Source organism: Hylobates moloch, unplaced genomic scaffold (assembly GCF_009828535.3).
Source record: "Hylobates moloch isolate HMO894 unplaced genomic scaffold, HMol_V3 SCAFFOLD_13, whole genome shotgun sequence".
NCBI lineage: Eukaryota > Metazoa > Chordata > Mammalia > Primates > Hylobatidae > Hylobates > Hylobates moloch.
The window spans coordinates 33,713,013-33,735,586 of NW_026652288.1; the positions used below are offsets into that span (position 1 = coordinate 33,713,013).

Below are 22,574 nucleotides of genomic sequence, written 5' to 3' on the forward strand. Positions count from 1 at the left end.
ACTCCTGACCTCAAGTGATCCACCCACCCTGGCCTCCCATATTGCTGCGATAAAAGGCGTAAGCCACCATGCCCGGCCTCTAAAGTGATTTATTTTAAGATGTTTTTAGATCATGAACTATAATAAGAAATTTAGGTTGTGGCCTAGTTCATATATATATATATCTCTCTCTCAAGTTATACTTAGCCAATGTCTGTTTTCATCACATTTGCAATGCTGTATCTCACACCATTAACTGAAAATTGTCAGTTTTTGTTGCAATGTGAGCAGTTCCTGATAAGAAGCTCTGATATTTTCTATCTTTATCTGTTTTATTTCATTGAAAAAAAAGCCAATATAGTGCACTCAGTTAATGCATTGATGGGTTTCATTTGAAAGACAAGGTATTTGAAAAATAAAGCATAGAAGCTAATGTGTCCATTTACGATTCATTTAAAACAGGGTTTTGCAACTGCAGCACTACTATTTTGGACTGGCCAATTCTCTGTTGGGGGCACTGTCATGTGCACTGTAGGAGATTTAGCAGAATTCCTGGATACTACCCACAATATGCCAATAGCACCCCTCTGTCAGGTGTGACAACCATTTCCAGACATTGCCAAATATCTTCTGGGGGCGAAATCACCCATGGTTGAGAACCAGCAATTTAAAAGGACAGAATTTTGCCTGAGCAGAAAGACCAGAAAAACCTATCCTGTCTTCCCAGAAATTAGAAAACCCTTCGTCTTCAAGAGCAAGGAACCATTTTAAAAGGTCCAAACCCTTAAACACCTGAGAGCAAAGAGATTCTCAAGGGAATTGAAGTTCAGGGTCAGAGAGTGCCTGTCCTCACCCACTGCAACCAGGTTCTTGAAGTTCTCCACCATGACATCTCGGTACAGCTTCCTCTGGGTAAGATCCAGCAGTCGCAGTTCCTCCCTGGAGAAGACCACAGCCACATCCTTGAATGTCACAGCCTCCTACAACATCAAATACATGTAACCTCAATCTTACAACCAACCTCCACTAGAAGAAGGATGGCATCAAGAAGGAAAAGAGCACCACAAAAAAATTGTTATAGATTCCAAGAGATCTCAGTCAATTTTCAGTTGTTACAGTTTTCCCTCTCTCACTATCTCCTATGCTCATCCCCACAAAGCCTGTACTTTATCGCTGTTTTTTGGTTTTTTTCTTTTTTGAAAAAGTAAAAACTCTGTCACCCATGCTGGAGTGCAGTGGCGTGATCTCTGCTCACTGCAACCTCCGCCTCCCAGGTTCAAGAGATTCTCCTGCCTTAGCCTCCCAAGTAGCTGGGATTATAGGCGTCTACTATCACGCCCGGCTAATTTTTGTATTTATTTAGTAGAGACGGGGTTTCACCATGTTGGCCAGGCTGGTCTCAAACTCCTGACCTCCAATGATCTGCCCACCTTGGCCTCCCAAAGTGCTGTGATTACAGGTGTGAGCCACTGAGCCTGGCCCTATCATTGTTTTTAACGTTTGCAAAGTTCACAGGCCTTCAGCAACCCCCTGGACAGGTATATAGCTCTTCCTGTGCTTTTAAGGCACATGTCACATCCACCTACTACAGGATGCTCAGCTGCTTAAAGCACTGGCTCTGGAGTCTGGCCAGGTTCAAATTTCAAGGTTTTGCCTTTTGTTAGTTATAGGACCTTGGGCAAATTCCTTAATCTCTCACTAACTCAATTTCCTCTTCTTTATCATTGTATCTAAATTATAAGGTGTATGAGCCTGACACAGAAGGATCACTTCAGCCCAGGAGTTTGAGGCTACAGTGAGCCATGATTGTGCCACTGCACTTCAGCCTGGGCAACAGAGTGAGACCCTGTCTCAATTTTTAAAAATAAATAAATTTTCAGGCTAGGCACAGTGGCTCACACCTGTAATGCCAGCACTTTGGGAGGCCGAGGCGGGCAAATCACTTCAGGCCAGGAGTTTGAGACCAGACTGGCCAAGATGCTGAAACCCCGTCTCTACTAAAAATATAAAAAAATTAGCCAGGCGTGGTGATGTGCATCTGTAATCCCAGCTACTCAGGAGGCTGAGGCAGGAGAATCACTTGAACCTGGGAGGCGGAGGTTGCAGTGAGCCACTGCACTCTAGCCTGGGTGACGGGTGAGACACTGTCTTAAATAAATTTTTAAAATTAAAATAAATAGATCATAAAGTGTTTGAAAGGATCAGATGAATGAATACATGTCAAGCACTTAGAAGTGCCTGGCACACCATACGTGCTCAATAAACTCGAACAATGAATATCTTTATGGTCTCTTTTGTCCCATTTTGTGACTACATACAACAGTAGTCCTTGGAACTGATGATTTATCTTTAACCAATCCAAATAATGTACAATTAATTACAGATTTTTACTTATAACCAATACTGCAAAGATCCTTTTACAGAGCTCATGGCCAAGAAGTAGCAACTGCAAAGTCATAGAATATTTACTTTAAAAATTTTGAAAGCGTAATGGCAGAGTTTCCTCTCCAAAGGTTTTCCCAGTTCACTTTTCCTGCAACAGTACAAACATTCCTGAATCTCTAGACCCTGGCTAAACAGGACTCAGTTCCTTTTTCTAAAAAAGTCATTGACAATGTAAGTAAAACCAATATATAAATAGAAAGCTATTTTTGTAACATTTTCACACATTTACATTAGTGAAGATTTTTTTCATAAATTTGTTTCTTTTCTTTATGACACTCCTATTCATTTCTTTTGCTCATATTCCAGTTGGAATTTTCTCTATATTACTAATCTTAATAGGAATTTAAGCTATTAGACCTTTAACTAATGTTTAAGTATATGCCACCCGTTTGCTGCTGTCTCTTACCATCATGCCTGATAGCTTTTGCTGTAGGGAAATGTAAAACATTTATATAAAAACTGCTTGAACATCTACGTTCATGGAATGACTAAGAGACAAAACTAGAGAAGAGATAGGAATTCAGATGGAAACTGGATGAGGGGCATTGTTGGGGTCTATCCTACAAAAGGTAACATCAGGGCCAGGTGCACTGGTTCACGCCTATAATCCCAGCACTTTGGGAGGCTGAAGTGAGTGGATCATCTGAGGTCAGGAGTTCAAGACCAGCCTGGCCAACGTGGTGAAACCCTGTCCCTAATAAAAATACAAAATTAGCCAGGCGTGGTGGTACATGCCTGTAATCCCAGCTACTTGGGAGGCTGAGGCAGGAGAATTGCTTGAACCTGGGAGGCAGAGGTTGCAGTGAGCTAAGAACATGCTGTTGCACTCCAGCCTAGGTGACAAGAATGAAACTCTGTCTCAAAAGAATAAAAAGGTAACATCAGGTACTTCTATCATATGTGCTCATCTCTGTGAACGGAAAACTCTTTTGTTCTGCCTGCCTATACATGAAAATAGAATGCCAGATATTCCTAATAGTTGGAAGCTTCCGTGTCCAATGAGTCAGCTACCTGGGAAATTTGGGGCAGCTATGAAATGTTCCCATAACCTGTTTCTTCATATTTAAAATGCAGATAAATCATCTCCATCCTCACATCTGAAAAATGCAATGACAGATAGAAAGGGCTGTCAAGACATCTAAGTACTACTAGACCTTAAACTTATGTACATGCAGTTACTTTGATGAAATAAATTCATATAAGAAATAAGTGATAAAAACATAAACAGGAAAAAATATATAGCTCTTCTTCTCTGAAAGCATCTAATAAAATTACACCATGTCATTCTTTAGATGTTCTGTTTACAAAACACCTGAGGCAACTAACATGAAACTGAGACATGAACCTCTTCAATGCAGAGTTCCTAAAACTTTAAGGACAAATAATATTGAATGCCCCCAGAATTTCTTTTGAAGGAATTGTTTTTATATGTAGGAAAAAAAGTCACTGGATTTATTTTAAAGTAGTAAAATTCTTAAAATTTCTGAATTTCTGAAAGGCTAAATAAGGAATAGTTTTTGTCGTCTTTTTAAGGGCACTGCAATTCAATGGCAGTGATGTATGATGTAATCACCTACAATGCAGGTGATGCAATTAAGTGGAGAATTCACAATTGAAAATCTTATCTACTCAAGTATTGCAAAATGTGTATGAAAAAGGAACATGGGAAAATGAAAAAAGCTAGTTCGTAAGGATAGTAGCGTAGATTATTTTTGATTAAAGCTTCTATTATTTTTTCAAACACTGTTTTGTAAAATAGTAAAGGTGATAAACTAAAACAAAAAAACACGTTAGCATACAACATGCCCTGAAGATCTGTTTTTCCACTAACCTTTCCAAGAAAGAGAAAAAATAAATCTCTAATTTTTGAGAAATAAATCACATTTTAAAAGACAGCAAGGAATCCTTTACTTACCTGAAACTTGGTCATTTTCTCCTGCTCCTTCTGGGGAAGGTCACAGTCCCGAGATGGCATAACTGGGGAAGACCAAAGACGCCATGAGACACAAGCCTGCTGTTAGCCCACGTGGACATATGAGGAAATTACAGAAATAGCCCTACATTCAGACAGGTATAGCCACTTACAGCTTGGTAAGCAGAACATGGACTGTATTCCAGCTACTAAATGGCATGATAGTTCAGTGCCACTGGGCAGTGAACAGTCTGCACAAGTGCAGCATTCCTGCTACAAGGATTTCTGATGGCAGAGACAGTAGGAAACAAGAGGCAATGTAACAACATATGAGGGCTCTCAAGTCAAGTATCTGGGTTTAATTCCTAGAAATGATATTTACCAGCTGTGTAACCTTGGGGATATTAAAAACCCTCTCTGTGCCTCATTTCTGTTATGTGTACAATGAGGACATGGTAAGAATCATAAATCATACCTCCCTCATAGGGTTTTTCCAAGGATTAAATAAGTAGATGGAAAGTTCTAAGAACCAGGAGTCCCTTTCTATTATAGTTACAAAAAAGCTTCTTCATGGCTTCTTGCTGTTTAGCCAGGCCTGGCACAGTGGCTCATGCTTGTAATCCCAGCACTTTAGGAGGCCATGGAGGGAGGATCACATGAGGTCAGAAGTTTGGGACCAGTCTGGTCAACACGGCAAAACCTCATCTCTACCAAAAATAAAAAAATTAGCCAGGCATGGTGGTGCGGGTCTGTAATCCCAGCTACTTGGGAGGCTGAGGCATGAGAATTGCTAGAACCTGGAAGGTGGAGGTTATAGTGAGCCAAGATCATGCCGATGAACTCTAACCTGGATGACACAGTAAGACTCTGTCTCAAAAAAAAAAAAAAAAAAAAAGCAGATGATACTGTGCCTCACACACTTGCCTTGCAAATATTGCTCTCCTATGAACGTCACCTTTAATTTCTGAAAAGCCGAAATCTGACTTAAGGTTTCTTCTTAGTAATTTGTTGCCCAGCTAGTAATATTTTACTGACACTGTTATCAGTTTTCTAAAACGTATCATTCTGGGTCAATATACTTCATGAAGCCTGGAAACGATCATTCGTACATCTCTTTTATTTTATGTGCACAGAGAAAAACACACAGCAAAGAGAAAGATAAAGACACAAACGAAAAATCAAGAAACATGAAAGATAAATTGAGAGGCTTCCGTATTTGTCTAACAGGAATGGGAGAAGAGAATGCAGGATGGAGGGAATGACTGAGAGGTTTTAATTTCAAGATACAATTGCTGAGAATTTCACACAACTGATAAAAGATACAAGTTTGCATATAAAAATTCTGAACAGTATAAATAAAAATAAACACACTCCTAAACAAATCACAGTAAAACTCAGAAATGCAAAAGACTAAACAAACATAAAGAACTGGAAACAACAATAACCTTAAAGCTCCTAGAAAGAAAATATAGTTGACCTAAAAGAAATAACAATTAGATTGACAGAAATAGGGTAACAGAATGGAGATTTAAAACAAATGAATATTCCCTCCAAAATAAATTGTCAACCTGAATTCTACGTTCAACTAAATGATTATTTACATGAGAAAGAAACAATATTTTAGCTGAAAAAAAATGAAGAGAATTTATAACCATGTGAACCCTAAAAGATGGACTGCAAAAAGCAATGATAAGAAAACATTTGTGACTATATTGGTAATATAATAATATTTGTTTAAAAAAAGCCAAAGAACTATAATGACAAATTTTGAGGGTGGCTGCAATAAAAAGTAGATCTATAAAAACATAGCCTTTTTTTTTTTTTGAGATGGAGTCTCACTCTGTCACCCAGGCTGGAGTGCAGTGGTGTGGTCTTGGCTCACTGCAAGCTCCGCCTCCCAGGTTCACGCCATTCTCCTGCCTCAGCCTCCCAAGTAGCTGGGACTACAGGCGCTCAGCACCACGCCCAGCTAATTTTTTGTATTTTTAATAGAGATGGGGTTTCACCTTGTTAGCCAGGAAAAAAAAAAAAAGGTAGCTGGGATTACAGGTACGCACCACCACACCCGGCCAATTTTTGTGTTTTTAGTAGAGACGGGGTTTCATCATGCTGGCCAGGCTGGTCTCAAACTCCTGACTTCAGGTGATCCACACGCCTCGGCCTCCCAAAGTGCTGGGATTACAGGCATGAGTCACCGCACCTGGCCCCATCTTCTTTTAGATTTTTTTTAGTCTCAATATTCTTCAGAATAAGAACACATGCTGATTAAGTTTAGTATTTGCTAAGAAGGAGAACATTTTTAAAGTTAGAAGACACAAAACCATATAAACTCCAGACCAGTTGAGCACAAATAAAAGGGAATAAACTGAACAAAAAAAGACAAGAAAGGACAACAAAATATGCACACAGATAGTAAAAGCAAATTATCCCAGACTGCACTAAAAAAAAAAAAATTATATATGTATATTCTAAAAGACACTACGAAAACATAATGACAAAACAGTGTGAAAGAAAAAGAACAAAAAACGATATACTGTACTGAGCAAATGGCAAATTATAGCTTCAGTTTCAGAGGTCATGGTAGAATATAAAAAAAAAACTGGAGGGTGGAGCCAAGACGGCCGAATAGGAACAGCTCCAGTCTACAGCTCCCAGCGTGAGCGATACAGAAGACGGGTGATTTCTGCATTTCCATTTGAGGTACCGGGTTCATCTCACTAGGAAGTGCCAGACAGTGGGTGCAGGACAGTGGGTGCAGCGCACCGTGCGTGAGCCGAAGCAGGGTGAGGCACTGCCACACTCGGGAAGCGCAAGGGGTCAGGGAGTTCCCTTTCCTAGTCAAAGATAGGGTGACAGACGGCACTGGGAAAATCAGGTCACTCCCACCCTAATACTGTGCTTTTCCAATGGACTTAAAAAATGGCACACCAGGAGATTATATCCCACACCTGGCTCAGAGGGTCCTACGCCCACGGAGTCTCGCTGATTGCTGGCACAACAGTTTGAGATCAAACTGCAAGGTGGCAGTGAGCACACCTCAGCAAATGTAAAAGAACAGAAATTATAACAAACTATCTCAGACCACAATGCAATCAAACTAGAACTCAGGATTAAGAAACTCAAAACCCAAAACCGCTCAACTACATGGAAACTGAACAACCTGCTCCTGAATGACTACTGGGTACATAACGAAATGAAGGCAGAAATAAAAGATGTTCTTTGAAACCAGCGAGAACAAAGATACAACATACCAGAATCTCTGGGACACATTCAAAGCAGTGTGTAGAGGGAAATTCATGGCACTAAATGCCCACAAGAGAAAGCAGGAAAGATCCAAAATTGACACCCTAACATCACAATTAAAAGAACTAGAAAAGCAAGAGCAAACACATTCAAAAGCTAGCAGAAGGCAAGAAATAACTAAGATCAGAGCAGAACTGAAGGAAATAGAGACACAAAAAACCCTTCAAAAAATAATGAATCCAGGAGCTGGTTTTATGAAAAGATCAACAAAATCCACAGACCACTAGCAAGACTAATAAAGAAGAAAAGAGAGAAGAATCAAATAGATGCAATAAAAAATGATAAAGGGGAGATCACCACCGATCCCACAGAAATACAAATCACCATCAGAGAATACTACAAACACCTCTACGCAAATAAACTAGAAAATCTAGAAGAAATGGATAAATTCCTCAACACATACACCCTCTCAAGACTAAACCAGGAAGAAGTTGAATCTCTGAATAGACCAGTAACAGGCTCTGAAATTGTGGCGATAATCAATAGCTTACCAACCAAAAAAAGTCCAGGACCAGATGGATCCGCAGGCGAATTCTACCAGAGGTACAAGGAAGAGCTGGTACCATTCCTTCTGAAACTATTCCAATCAATAGAAAAAGAGGCAATCCTCCCTAACTCATTTTATGAGGCTAGCATCATCCTGATACCAAAGCCTGGCAGAGACACAACCAAAAAAGAGAATTTCAGACCAATATCCTTGATGAACATTGATGCAAAAATCCTCAATAAAATACTGGCAAACCAAATCCAGCAGCCCATCAAAAAGCTTATCCACCATGATCAAGTGGGCTTCATCCCTGGGATGCAAGGCTGGTTCAACATACACAAATCAATAAATGTAATCCAGCATATAAACAGAACCAAAGACAAAAACCACATGATTATCTCAATAGATGCAGAAAAGGCCTTTGACAAAATTCAACAACCCTTCATGCTAAAAACTCTCAGTAAATTAGGTATTGATGGGACCTATCTCAAAATAATAAGAGCTATCTATGACAAACCCACAGCCAATATCACACTGAATGGGCAAAAACTGGAAGCATTCCCTCTGAAAACTGGCACAGACAGGGATGCCCTCTCCCACCACTCCTATTCAACATAGTGTTGGAAGTTCTGGCCAGGGCAATCAGGCAGGAGAAGGAAATAAAGGGTATTCAATTAGGAAAAGAGGAAGTCAAATTGTCCCTGTTTGCAGATGACATGATTGTATATCTAGAAAACCCCATTGTCTCAGCCCAAAATCTCCTTAAGCTGATAAGCAACTTCAGCAAAGTCTCAGGATACAAAATCAATGTACAAAAATCACAAGCATTCTTATACACCAATAACAGACAAACAGAGAGCCAAATCATGAGTGAAATCCCATTCACAATTGCTTCAAAGAGAATAAAATACCTAGGAATCCAACTTACAAGGGATGTGAAAGACCTCTTCAAGGAGAACTACAAACCACTGCTCAATGAAATAAAAGAGGATACAAACAAATGGAAGAACATTCCATGCTCATGGGTAGGAAGAATCAATATCGTGAAAATGGCCATACTGCCGAAGGTAATTTATAGATTCAATGCCATCCCCATCAAGCTACCAATGACTTTCTTCACAGAATTGCAAAAAACTACTTTAAAGTTCATATGGAACCAAAAAAAGAGCCCACATTGCCAAGTCAATCCTAAGTCAAAAGAACAAAGCTGGAGGCATCACGCTACCTGACTTCAAACTATACTACAAGGCTATAGTAACCAAAACAGCATGGTACTGGTTCCAAAACAGAGATATAGATCAATGGAACAGAACAGAGCCCTCAGAAATAATGCCGCGTATCTACAACCATCTGATCTTTGACAAACCTGACAAAAACAAGCAATGGGGAAAGGATTCCCTATTTAATAAATGGTGCTGGGAAAACTGGCTAGCCATATGTAGAAAGCTGAAACTGGATCCCTTCCTTACACCTTATACAAAAATTAATTCAAGATGGATTAAAGACTTACATGTTAGACCTGAAACCACAAAAACCCTAGAAGAAAAGCTAGACAATACCATTCAGGACATAGGCATGGGCAAGGACTTCATGTCTAAAACACCATAAGCAATGGCAACAAAAGCCAAAATTCACGAATGGGATCTAATTAAAGAGCTTCTGCACTGGAAAAGAAACTACCATCAGAGTGAACAGGCAACCTACCAAATGGGGAGAAAATTTTCACAATCTACTCATCTGACAAAGGGCTAATATCCAGAATCTACAATGAACTCAAACAAATTTACAAGAAAAAAACAACTCCATCAAAAAGTGGGTGAAGGACATGAACAGACACTTCTCAAAAGAAGACATTTATGCAGCCAAAAAACACATGAAAAAATGCTCATCATCACTGGCCATCAGAGAAATGCAAATCAAAACCACAATGAGATACCATCTCACACCAGTTAGAATGGCCATCATTAAAAAGTCAGGAAACAACAGGTGCTGGAGAGGATGTGGAGAAATAGGAACACTTTTACACTGTTGGTGGGACTGTAAACTAGTTCAACCATTGTGGAAGTCAGTGTGGCGATTACTCAGGGATCTAGAACTAGAAATACCATTTGACCCAGCCATCCCATTACTGGGTATATACCCAAAGGATTATAAATCATGCTGCTATAAAGACACATGCACACGTATGTTTATTGTGGCACTATTCACAATAGCAAAGACTTGGAACCAACCCAAATGTCCGTCAATGATAGGCTGGATTAAGAAAATGTGGCACATATACAGCATGGAATACTATGCAGCCATAAAAAAGGATGAGCTCATGTCCTTTGTAGGGACATGGATGAAACTGGAAACCATCATTCTCAACAAACTATCGGAAGGACAAAAAACCAAACACCACATGTTCTCACTCATAGGTGGGAATTGAACAAGGAGAACACATGGACACAGGAAGGGGAACATCACACTCTGGGGACTGTTGTGGGGTGGGGGGAGGGCAGAGGGATAGCATTAGGAGACATACCTAATGCTAAATGATGAGTTAATGGGTGCAGCACACCAACATGGCACATGTATACATATGTAACAAACCTGCGCATTGTGCACATGTACCCTAAAACTTAAAGTATAATAATAAAAAAAAATAAAAAAATAAAAACTGACCTTAGCTACTCAGGAGGCTGAGGCAAGAGACTCACTTGAACCCAGGAGGCAGAGGCTGCAGTGAACCGAGATGGCGCCACTGCACTGCAGTCTGGGCGACAGGGTGAGACTCCGTTTTTAAAAAAAAAAAAAGAAAAAAAAAAACACAACAAAAAAAGCTGACCTGATGTCTGGCATATGCTTTAAGACAACCATCTGCAGCCTTTTTTGCACCAGGGACCAGTTTCGTGGGAGATAATTTTTCCACAGATGGGGGCGGGGGAGATGGTTTGGGGATGATAGGTTCCACCTCAAATCATGAGGCATTAGTTACATTCTCATAAGGAATGCACAACCTAGATCCGTCGCATGTGTAGTCCCTCCTATGAGAATCTAATGCCCCTGCTGATCTGGCAGGAGGCAGAGCTCAGGAAGTACCACTCCAATCACCTCCTTCTGTGCCGTCAAGTTCCTAACAGGCCACAGACTAGTACCAGGTCCGCTGCCCAGGAGTTGGGGACTCCTGCTTTAAGACACTCTAATTAAAAAAAAAAAAAGTGGGGTGGAAGGAGGAGGAGATGGTCTGCAGCAAATGTTGAATCTAAGTGTTGGTTACGTGGAATTCACTGCACCACTCATTTGACAGTTGAATGTGCTTGAAATTTTTCGGCCAGGTGCAGTGGCTCACGCCGGTAATTCCAGCACCTTGGGAGGCTGAGGTGGGCGGATCACCTGAGGTCAAGAGTTCAAGATTAGCCTGGGTAACATGGTGAAACCCCGTCTCTACTAAAAATAGAAAAATTAGCTGGGAGTGATGGCACACACCTGTAATCCCAGTTACTCGGGAGGTTGATGCAGGAGAATCACTTGAACCTGGGAGATGGAGGTTGCAGTGAGCTGAGATCACGCCATTGTATTCCAGCCTGGGCAACAAGAGTGAATCTCCGTCTCACACCACCAAATAAATCAGAATAAAAAAAATAACCAATAAATCAAATTAAGAAAATTTTCATAATATATTAAGAAAAAAACTACTACACAGAATACCAAACCTATTTTGAGAAACATCCATAGCAAATACTAAAGGGAAGCACATTAAAGTGTTAGCAGTTTTATTATAAGTAATTTTCTATTTTTAAGTTTTTGGAATATAACATCACTGTCCAATAGAAATATACTGAGACACATACGTAATTTTAAATTTGCTAGGCGGTGACATATAAAAAAGGCAAAAAAAAACCAAAAATAGGTGAAGTCAATTTTAACATTATTTAAGCCAATGTATCCAAAATATTACCATTTTCACATGTAATACAAAAAAAATCAATGAGCCATCTTACATTTTTTGTACAAAGTTTTTGAAATCCAGTGTGTATTTAACACTTACAGCACATCTCAATTTGGACTAGACACATTTCAAGTGTTCCTAGGGCACATGTGGCTTATAGCTACTGGATTGGATAGTGCATCTCTATAATGAGCATTCATTACTTCTATAACCAGAATATGACATATTTTGACATAGAATCAAATTAAGTAAGTGAGATGTTGTAAGATTTTTCTTAAAAATTCAAAATTCATCAGTGCAGTTTTTGAGGTCTTCCACAGTAAAATCCATACCTACATTCCCAAGGCTGATTTCCAATGGGTCACCTGTAGCCATACGGATTACTATTTAAGATAACTGAAGATGACTATATCATTTAGATTAAGATTACAAACTCTGAAAAAGGAATAGAAAATAAACAACAACAAAAACCAAAGAAACAAAAACAAACAAAAAAGATCACACAGTCTGAAAAGGAATGCTTGGGTTCAATCCCAAATCCACCTCTTACTATCAGTTGAATAACTTCGGGAAAGTATTTAATAACATAAGTTCCGCCTAATTTCCTCAGAACATAATAACAAGACCTACTTCATCAATAGCTATGGTCCACAAACGAATGCCTTAAAATCAAAGTGGTAAGATGTTATTGGTAATATACTCACTTCCAAGTAGCTTTCCTACTCACTCTCACATTTATTCAACAAATATTTCATCATTTTTCAGTAGTAACTTACTGAGTGAAGGAAACTTGACTAACTGAAAGGACAGAAAATGGAACAACAAAGTGCGTTCAAGAGCAGGTACCTGGGGCTATGCTGGTAGAAGCCAAGAAGTCCCTCCTTCCTCCTCTTTGCGAATTCGGAGGCGATGAATAAAAGGATGCTGTCAGCACGATGGAGTCTCTATCCCGGATAAACGGCAGTAAACATCCCCACGCACTGGAGCCCCATGACTCAATCCTTCCTAAAAAAAATAGATCAGTAAAAGTTCGGGAAGAACTCAGTCTCCTGAAGGATACTACAGAAAGGCCACGGCATAAAGCCCAGACCTTTCTTCTCTCTTCACTGGGGCTTCCAGTAAAAACGGCGCTTGTGAGGGAATGACTGTATCAATAGCAGAAGCCAACCCGGTATCAGGTGACACCACTGTTCTAAGGTTTGACCCGTATTATCTTGTTTAATTCTAATTACAACCCTACCCAGTAACTACTACCTTTCTTGCTATTTTAAAGATGAGGAAACAGGAGCGCGGATCATAGGTAACTCGCTGTTTATTATACCCACAGAAGTAGCGGCGCTGCTTGCCAAGTGCGGGAGGAGAGCAAACTTCCACCCTCGGCCTCTCGGCCTCTGCCGCGGCCGCGACTTCTCCATCCTAAGACTGATGGCTGGGGAGCGCCAATTCCCAAGCACAGGCTGAAAAGGTGCAAGAGGGGTCGTAGGGGTGCAGGGTTCACTCACCTCCCGGACCCAAAAGATGGTGGCGGCCTCGCTCTCCGGGGCGGAAGTGGCTCTGCCTGCCCAGAGCTCCTGAACTACCCTTCCCAGAAGGCCCGCGCTCCTGCGGCCCAATTGTTTCCGGACAGAGTTCTGGAATACGTTTCCCAGAACTCCCAGCTGCCGCCCTCTTCGCGCTAAAAAAGAAAAAAGAAAAAAAGAAAAAGAAAAGAAAAGAAAAGAAAGAGCGAGTGAGAGAGGGTTACCGAGAGTGTGACAAAAGAATCTCCAAATTCTCGGAGCTCCCGGACTCGGGAATCCTCGTCTTGGCTTCTTGCTGTTTAGCCAGGCTGAAGCAGTTCTCTGATGTCAGTGGAATTTAGGTTTTTCTTATTAACAAAAAGTAACAGCAAATATGTGAAGAATTGGAGCCCTAAAATAAAAAAAGATTATAGGCCGGGCGCCGTGACTCACGCCTGTAATCCCAGCACTTTGGGAGGCCGAGGCGGGCGGATCACAAGGTCAGGAGTTCGAGACCAGCCTGGCCAATATGATGAAACCCCGTCTCTACTAGAAATATAAAAATTAGCCGGGCGTGGTGGCGCGCGCCTGGAGTCCCAGCTACTTGGGAGGCTGAGGCAGAAGAATCGCTTGAACCCGGGAGGCGGAGGTTTCAGTGAGCCAAGATCATGCCACTGCACTCCAGCCTGGGCGACAGAGTGAGACTGTCTCAAAAAAAAAAAGATTATAAGAAACATCATGTGATCCTGTACTAACAGAATTATACCCACCACTTCCAAAAAAAAAAAAAAAAGCCAGAGGAAACCCTTTAAGTTTTTACATTTAACAGGATCAACTAATAGAAAAACTACTCTTTAGATACAAAAAGAATGAAAGAGCAATCAAAAAATGCAATGAAGGCAGAATATATTGTGGATTTCCACTTTTGTTAATAGCACAGTCATATAATTCAGAACAATTTGCTTGCTGAGGATAGCTAGACATAGAAAACACAAGCTTTGGCATATGGTAGATCAACTCAAAGCAACTGGGGCCACTGTAATCATTCCTCAAGGAGTTTCTGAATTTGAAAGAGGGACAAGTTTATTACTTCAGTGTTTAAACCATGATCTTTATTTGCTTAAATGTATAACAGAATTGATGTTTCCAAGAATTGAGGGTTGAAAGAAGAAAGCAATACCTAAAAATATCCACATATCCACTACAGTACATGTTTGTAGTTCTCATTTACTAAATATATATTCTTTATTCTGTTATATACAACTATCTCTTATAAAGAACCAAGTATGTGCCAGGAACTAGTCCAAACTATTCCGACTCTGGGACCCTCACTACACTTTCACAACTTTTTTTTTTCTTTTTGTTTTGTTTTGTTGTTGTTGTTGTTAGATGGAGTTTGGCTCTTTTGCCCAGGCTGGAGTGAAGTGGCGTCATCTTGGTTCACTGCAACCTCTGCCCTCACTCAGGGTTCAAGCGAGTCTCCTGCCTCAGCCTCCCAAGTCGCTGGAGTTATAGGCACCCCCCTCCCCACCACGCCCAGCTAATTTTTGTATTTTTAGTAGAGACGGGGTTTTGCCATCTTGGCCAGGCTAGTCTCGAATTCCTGACCTCAGGTGATCCACCCGCCCTGGCCTCCCAAAGTGCTAGGATTACAGGCATGAGCCACCGCACTTAGCCCATTTCCACAACTTTTTTAAGACAAATAATGTAATGTCCTCTAGTTTACTCTTTGAGATCCAGAGGCAGAGAGAGGTTAAGTGTATCTCCTAAGATGGAAATTTGATTATTTTCACCTGCGTGTCTATCCAGTGCCCTTAAGAGACGGTTCAAATGCTTTAACAACTCACACAAACAGGAATTTTCCAGATGCTGTTTCTCTCTTCGAATCTGCTTTCCACTCTACATGTCCAGCCATAGTGGATTACTTGTACTCCTACAAAAAACCTCTAATTCTTTGTATTTGCTGTCTCTTCTGTCACAACCTGCTACTCTTTTCCCTCCTGGGTGACAGTCTTCATCCATAGCTTAAATATTCCCTGCTCTAGTAAGACTTACTATGGGTTCTTGCCTTGTAGACTAATAAAAGTAGTGTGAAGTAGCCAATATTACAGACTTAGTATAAAGCTGCCTAGATTAAAATACTAGTGCTTCCATTTCTTCTGTCCCCTTTTTCTTCATTTACAAAATGGAGACTATAATAGGGTTGATATCAAGTACAAATGAATAAGTACACATAAAACACTGGAAATTCTGCCTGATTCATGACTACCCTATAAAAAGTTAGCAAATGTTAACCTCAGGTGATAAACAAAGGACACATAAATTATGGATGGAAGGTTTCTACAAAAAGTTGCTTTGATCATTAAAATATTATCAATAACCACACATCAACTTTTGATTACTGTAAAAAAAACTAGAAGAATATGCAAATGCATCCCACCAAAAGTGAGATAAAGGGCCACTAATATTGACATTATTTCCTTTTATTTTTTCCTAAATCCATTTTGGGAATTCTGAATACAATCTAAATGATCTGCAGGTTTCTGTTTCAAGACACTGGGCAGCTCCACAAACCACAAACACTAAACCCCTCCTTGCCAGTCTTGTGCTGGGTGCTAAGCAAATGGTAAAGAATGGGACATAGTCCCTGCAACAAAGTAACATGCAGCCTAAGGGAGAAACAGATCAGATCTAAAAGACCCTGAGTAGGCCAGGCACGGTGGCTGGGATTACAAACTGCTGTAATCCCAGCACTTTGGGAGGCCAAGGCGGGCGGATCACGAGATCAGGAGATCAAGACCATCCTGGCTAACATGATGAAACCCCGTCTCTACTAAAAATACAAAAAATTAGCCAGGCATGGTGGCGGGTGCCTGTAGTCCCAGCTACTCAGGAGGCTGAGGCAGGAGAATGGCGTGAACCCGGGAGGTGGAGCTTGCAGTGAGCCGAGATCGCGCCACTGCACTCCAGCCTGGGCGACAGAGCGAGACTCCACCTCAAAAATAAATAAATAAAGACCCTGAGTAAAACATTCCAAATAAAGAAGCCAAATTCATAACTATTCCTTTCCAAATCTCAATGATTCCCTCTCTCTTAGGTTTTTCACATAACTACCTTCCTCCTAGTTGCCAGGAAAGAAAACCCTGAAGTTATTTGCTTTCCTTTGCTCTTCATTCATAATTACTTTATGTTAATTACTTTTCATTTACACCGACTGACTAGGATTTGGTTTTGATTTTAAATAGTCAAATTCCTCCTCTTCCCATCAAAAACATATGTGGGAGAAGAGTAATAGATGCAATAAGATAGACAAAATGTTTACAAGAGTTAAAGACAAATGATGGCGGGGTGGGGGTCATTAACACTACTTTCTGCATGTGCATGTTTGGGAATTTCTATAAGAAAAATTAGAGAAATACCACGTGGGTGGTATGGCACCAATGCATAAATGCATTTAAAATGTTAGTGGTTATCTCTAAATCCTGAGATTATGGGTTAAAGGGATGGGTTCTCACTGTCATCCAAGCTAGAGTGCAGTGCCGTGGTCATAGCTCACTGCAGCTTCAAACTCCTGAGCTCAAGGGATCCTCCCACCTCAGCCTCCCAAGTAGCTGGGACTATCGGTATGCGCCACCACACCCAGCTAATTATTTAAATATACAGCAGTGAATACGGGTAACTTTCATTTCCTTTTATACATTTCTGTATTTTCTAATCTCTCTATAATGGTCATGCATTATTTCTATAAGGAGAATATAGACTCTAAAGCCCCAGATCACCTTCCAAACCTGATAGAAAAAGACTTCCACAAACCATATACACGATTATTTCATATGGTTCTAAGAAAAATGTACAGCGTGGAGAATATGAACACAGACTTGAGGCTCCAACTTCTTGGGTTCATATGGACGTTCTGCCTCTTACTAACTGTACATTTTAGGGTTCATCTTCCCTCTTCTTAGAGCATTTCCATAAGAAACCTAGTGCTTCTGAATCCTTTCTCTAACCTTTTGATATGCATGTAAATTTGGTTAGAGGCTATGTAAGCCTCTAGCCAGGTTTACAACCTAGAAGTATTTGTGAAAGTTCTGAGATTTGTCCCTTTTGAATATAAACATCTGAGAAAATAACAACTCAGTGTCCCTATCACTGTAAGAGTTTAACCAAGGTGTCTCTCTTTAAACTGTAAATCGTCTAGCAGATGAGGTAAGAGAAGTTTTATTACTTTGGATAAAGTTAGTTAACTAAGACTGGATTCTCAAGTAAATTTAGAATAAATTTATAAAAGAATTAGCAGTAAATGATGAGACCAAGTCCTCTTATTGAAAAGTCATTAATCTTGAGAACTGACGTACATAGTGGTCTAAAGTAGAATTGTATAAAAAGTTTAAAACTGCTTGACTGTACGCATAGGGCGGAATTTTTTAATAATATTTTTCTTTAGATTGCCTACATACTATACAGTGGTTGTCCTTATTCAGTAATAAGACAGCTTTCTTTTCTACATTGTGTAGAGAAGTCTATTATCTTCGTGTCTCTGTTAGAACATAGTGGTACCTACCACATAACGCTATTTTGGATATCTAATGAATAATTCGTATAAAAGTATAAGGACCTCCTACTAATGACTCTACTTCAGAAATGAGGAGAATCGGATAGAGAAAGATTAAGATTAACTCACAAAACGTTATAACACTAGTAAGTGGCAGAGCTGGCATGCAGGTGGGAGAGGCTGGCTGGGGAAAGCCAGAAGACACTCTCACCAAGGGACAACCGATCCAGGACGCTCCCAACCCGGGGACTCACGAACTGCTCCAACCGTGAGGCTCAGCCGAGAGAAAAGAACACAAACTGCTCCCAACTCCAGCCTCCCAGCTGGCCACAGCTTCTCTAGCCCTCTTCCAGACGAGGGCCAGGGCCCCGCTTGCTCCCTGACGAGGCTGAGAAAACTTGGAGGGTCCCAGCGGATCCAAACACTTGTCTCCTTGAGCCCTCCTAAAGCGAAAGAGCCTTCCAGCAACTAAAGAGAAACCCTGGATCACTTCCCACAATTCCCTAGCTCGGCCATCCAAAAGCGGAAGTTCCCCAGGCTACGCGGACCCCTGACTACACTTCCCAGAATGCCGCAGGGGGAAAACGGCCATAGTTCCGCCCCTTGGAGCGGAAATATTTCTGAGTAACCTGAGCTTCCGGGTATCCTAGAAAGCCAAGGCGAACCTTAGCCAAGATTTGCAATTTTAGAGTGGAAGTGTCTGTCTTGGTGGTATCTACCGATTCTGTTGTTCAAGGGCATCGGGGAAGAAGTTGGGGATCGGGAGAAGGGTACCTAGTAAAACCCAAAGAGCTGCACTACAGGAGTAAAGATAAAGGGCAAACAGATCGTCTTCACTAGGGGACTGAAGCAAAACTTGAAATCACATTAGTACCTGAAAATAGATTAAAGTAAACCTTTTCTATTAGTGTTTGCAGGTACCTGACATAAACAAACAAAAATATTCTAATACAGAAAGAGACTGTCGTCCTAGGCCTCATATTCTTTCTCTAATTTTAAAATATATTAATATTGGACAAAGTACAATAGTCCTTGAAGAAAAGAACATTTTAAGATATACAAAGAAATATTTAATAGTAATGAAAATTTTCTATCAACTATAACAGCCTTACATAATATAAAGCAAACTTTATAAAGAAAAATTGATTGACAGACTCATAAGGAGAAAAACACTGATAAACAGGAGAGCTTTTAATACATAATTAGAAGGAAACACAGAAAGCATTGAAATCATATACAGGTCTTGGAGTTAACAATGGTTCACTTAAGATTTTTTGACTTCATGATGGTGTGAAAGCAATACACATTCAGTAAAGTACCTATACAACCCTTCTGTTTTTCCCTTTCAATACCTATTCAATAAATTATATGATATTCAACACTTTATTATGAAATAAGCTTCTTTTTGTTAGATAACGTTGCCCTTGGATCACCTGAGGTCAGGAGTTTGGGACCACCCTGGACAATATGGCAAAACCCCGTCTCTACTAAAGCTGTGAAAATTAGTCGGGTGTGGTGGCGTGCACCTGTAGTCCCAGCTACTCCGGAGGCTGAGGCAAGAGAATCGCCTGAACCTGCAAGGCGGCGGTTGCAGTGAGCCAAGATCGAGCCATCGCACTCCAGCCTGGGTGAGAGAGTGAGACTCCCTCTCAAAACCAAACCAAAACAAAACAAAACAAAACACCTTGCCCAGCTGGGGGCTAATATAAACGTCATGAGCACCTTTAAGGTAGGCTAGCCTAAGCTATGATGTTTGGTAGATTGGGTGTATTAAATGCATTTTTGACTTAGGATACTTTCAACTTACAGTAGGTAAGTTCATCAGAATGTGAGCCCATTGTAAGTTGAGAAGCATCTGTCCTAAAACAGGAGAAAAGCTGAACAAAAAAATAAAAACACTTATCTCAGGAATTCAATAAACAAATACCAAAACCACAGAGGGTAGATGGAAAGAAATGATCAAGATAATAGGAAATACATGAAATAGAAAACGAAATGGAGTGGATCTTAAAAAGCAAAATGATCACTCTATAAATAGAACAATAAGATTGACAAAGTCCAGTGACAGTAAACAAAAAAGACAGAAATGACATATTACCAATTTCAGAAGTAAAAGGGAACATCACTAAATATATTAAGAGAATATTATGAGGAACATTATGATGATATATTTAAGAAATATAAATTCCCACTTAAAACTAAAATAAACATACACAACAATTAACAAAATGTTGAAAATTTATCTCTGAGAATGAGAATGGGAAGAGAATGCTGAATATCACCAATTCTAATCAAATTGTACTGAACCTTATATCTAGCAACTTGGTCAAAATAATTTTATTATTTATTTATTCCTTTCTTTTCCCTATGGAACACTCTCATTTCCTCTCCCAGCCCCATATTTTGTTCGTTGTGTTTCTCTTTGTGTGTGTTTTGTGCAAAGTGCATGTGATGTGGTTGTGTGTGCACATTTTTAGTTTATATAAGTGGTATTATGTCATAAAAATAAATGTTAAGACTTTTGAAACTCAGCAGTATGTTTTAAAGATTCATCCATGTTTCTAGCATACATTAACCTATTTTATAGAACTAATTGTCTACACCCAAAATATTTTAGCTATTTACTATACCATGACAGAAACCTGGATTGCCATTGGCAGTAACAATGCTAGGAACATCACTATACATCTTCATAGAAATGTGTGACAATTTATTTAGGACACATATCCATAAGTGTAGCTGTTGGTTCATAGCAGAGTCATATACTTACACATTTACAAATAATATTAATAGCTATATTGCTCTTCTGAATGGTTAAACCATTCCACATTCTCATGAGCACTGAATACAGTTTGTTGTATAACCACCGATTTCCATAGCATCATTTGCCATGGTCAGTCATCCTATGTCTTGCCACTCCATTAAACACATACTGGTGTTTCACTGTTTTAATTAAATTTTTCTCATTTTTAATAAGTTTGAGCATTTCTTCAAAATACTTTACAGCCTATTCTGTAAGCTGTATATTTATGCCCTTCTGTTACGGGTGCTATATTTTCCTTGTTTACTTGGATTATATACCATGAATATTAATACCTTAAGCATTTGAGACATACCAATATCTACTACTTGGTATTTTTTGATATTTCTTATAGAAACTTTATTGACATATAATTGAAATACTATACAGTTTACCCATTTAAAGAGCACAATTAAGTGAATTTTATTATATCCACAGAGTTGTGCAACTATCACTGCAATCTATTTTTAGGACATTTACATAATCTCAAAAAGATACCTGATACCCATTAACAGTCACTTCCAATTTTTCCCAAACTCCTCAGCCCTAGGCAATCACTAATCTACTTTCTGTAGATGTACAGATTTTGAACATTTTCTGCCAGTGTACTCACACAATATGTGGTCTTTTGAAACAAACTTTCTTTACTTAGCATAACATGTTGAAGGATCATCTATGTTGGTGCATGAACCAGTTATTCATTTCTTTTCATGGCTATATAATGTGCCATTGGATGAATATACCACATCTTATTTATTCACTAATGGCTATTTTGGATTGTTTCCACTTTTGGCTATTATGAATAATGTTGCTTTGAACATTTATGTACAAGCTTATGTGTAGGCATAAGTTTTAATTTCTCTTGGTTGTATATCTAGAAGTGGAATGCTGAGTCATATAATAACTCTGTGTTTAAACCCTTGGTACCAAAACAGAGATATCGATCAATGGAACAGAACAGAGCCCTCAGAAATAACGCCACATATCTACAACTATCTGATCTTTGACAAACCTGACAAAAACAAGCAATGGGGAAAGGATTCCCTGTTTAATAAATGGTGCTGGGAAAACTGGCTAGCCATATGTAGAAAGCTGAAACTGGATCCCTTCCTTACACCTTATACAAAAATTAATTCAAGATGGATTAAAGACTTACATGTTAGACCTAAAACCATAAAAACCCTAGAAGAAAAGCTAGGCAATACCATTCAGGACATAGGCATGGGCAAGGACTTCATGTCTAAAACACCATAAGCAATGGCAACAAAAGCCAAAATTCACGAATGGGATCTAATTAAAGAGCTTCTGCACTGGAAAAGAAACTACCATCAGAGTGAACAGGCAACCTACCAAATGGGGAGAAAATTTTCACAATCTACTCATCTGACAAAGGGCTAATATCCAGAATCTACAATGAACTCAAACAAATTTACAAGAAAAAAACAAACAACCCCATCAAAAAGTGGGTGAAGGACATGAACAGACACTTCTCAAAAGAAGACATTTGTGCAGCCAAAAAACACATGAGAAAATGCTCATCATCACTGGCCATCAGAGAAATGCAAATCAAAACCACAATGAGATACCATCTCACACCAGTTAGAATGGCCATCATTAAAAAGTCAGGAAACAACAGGTGCTGGAGAGGATGTGGAGAAATAGGAAC

The 22,574-nt window shown here is 39.7% G+C and overlaps 1 protein-coding gene across 8 annotated transcripts in view; it reads right to left on the reverse strand.

Annotated features, from left to right (window-relative positions):
• LOC116480560 (zinc finger protein 227) overlaps window positions 1–18,577 on the reverse strand; it is a 65,336-nt gene extending 46,759 nt beyond the window's left edge. For 3 of the 8 annotated variants that reach the window (XM_058426333.1, XM_058426332.1, XM_058426331.1), the window contains exons 1-6: window positions 18,363–18,562; window positions 13,560–13,732; window positions 12,904–13,062; window positions 11,595–11,717; window positions 4,340–4,401; window positions 833–959 (exon numbers count right to left, since the gene is read on the reverse strand). In XM_058426333.1, coding sequence (XP_058282316.1) covers window positions 833–959; window positions 4,340–4,399 — 187 coding nt within the window. In that variant the 5' untranslated portion in view covers window positions 4,400–4,401; window positions 11,595–11,717; window positions 12,904–13,062; window positions 13,560–13,732; window positions 18,363–18,562. Of the gene's footprint in view, window positions 1–832; window positions 960–4,339; window positions 4,408–11,594; window positions 11,718–12,903; window positions 13,063–13,559; window positions 13,733–18,362 lie in introns of those variants that run through there. The other 5 variants (XM_058426335.1, XM_058426334.1, XM_032172660.2 and 2 more) reach the window with 5 other exon arrangements.
• Between the last annotated feature and the right edge of the window lie 3,997 nt (window positions 18,578–22,574).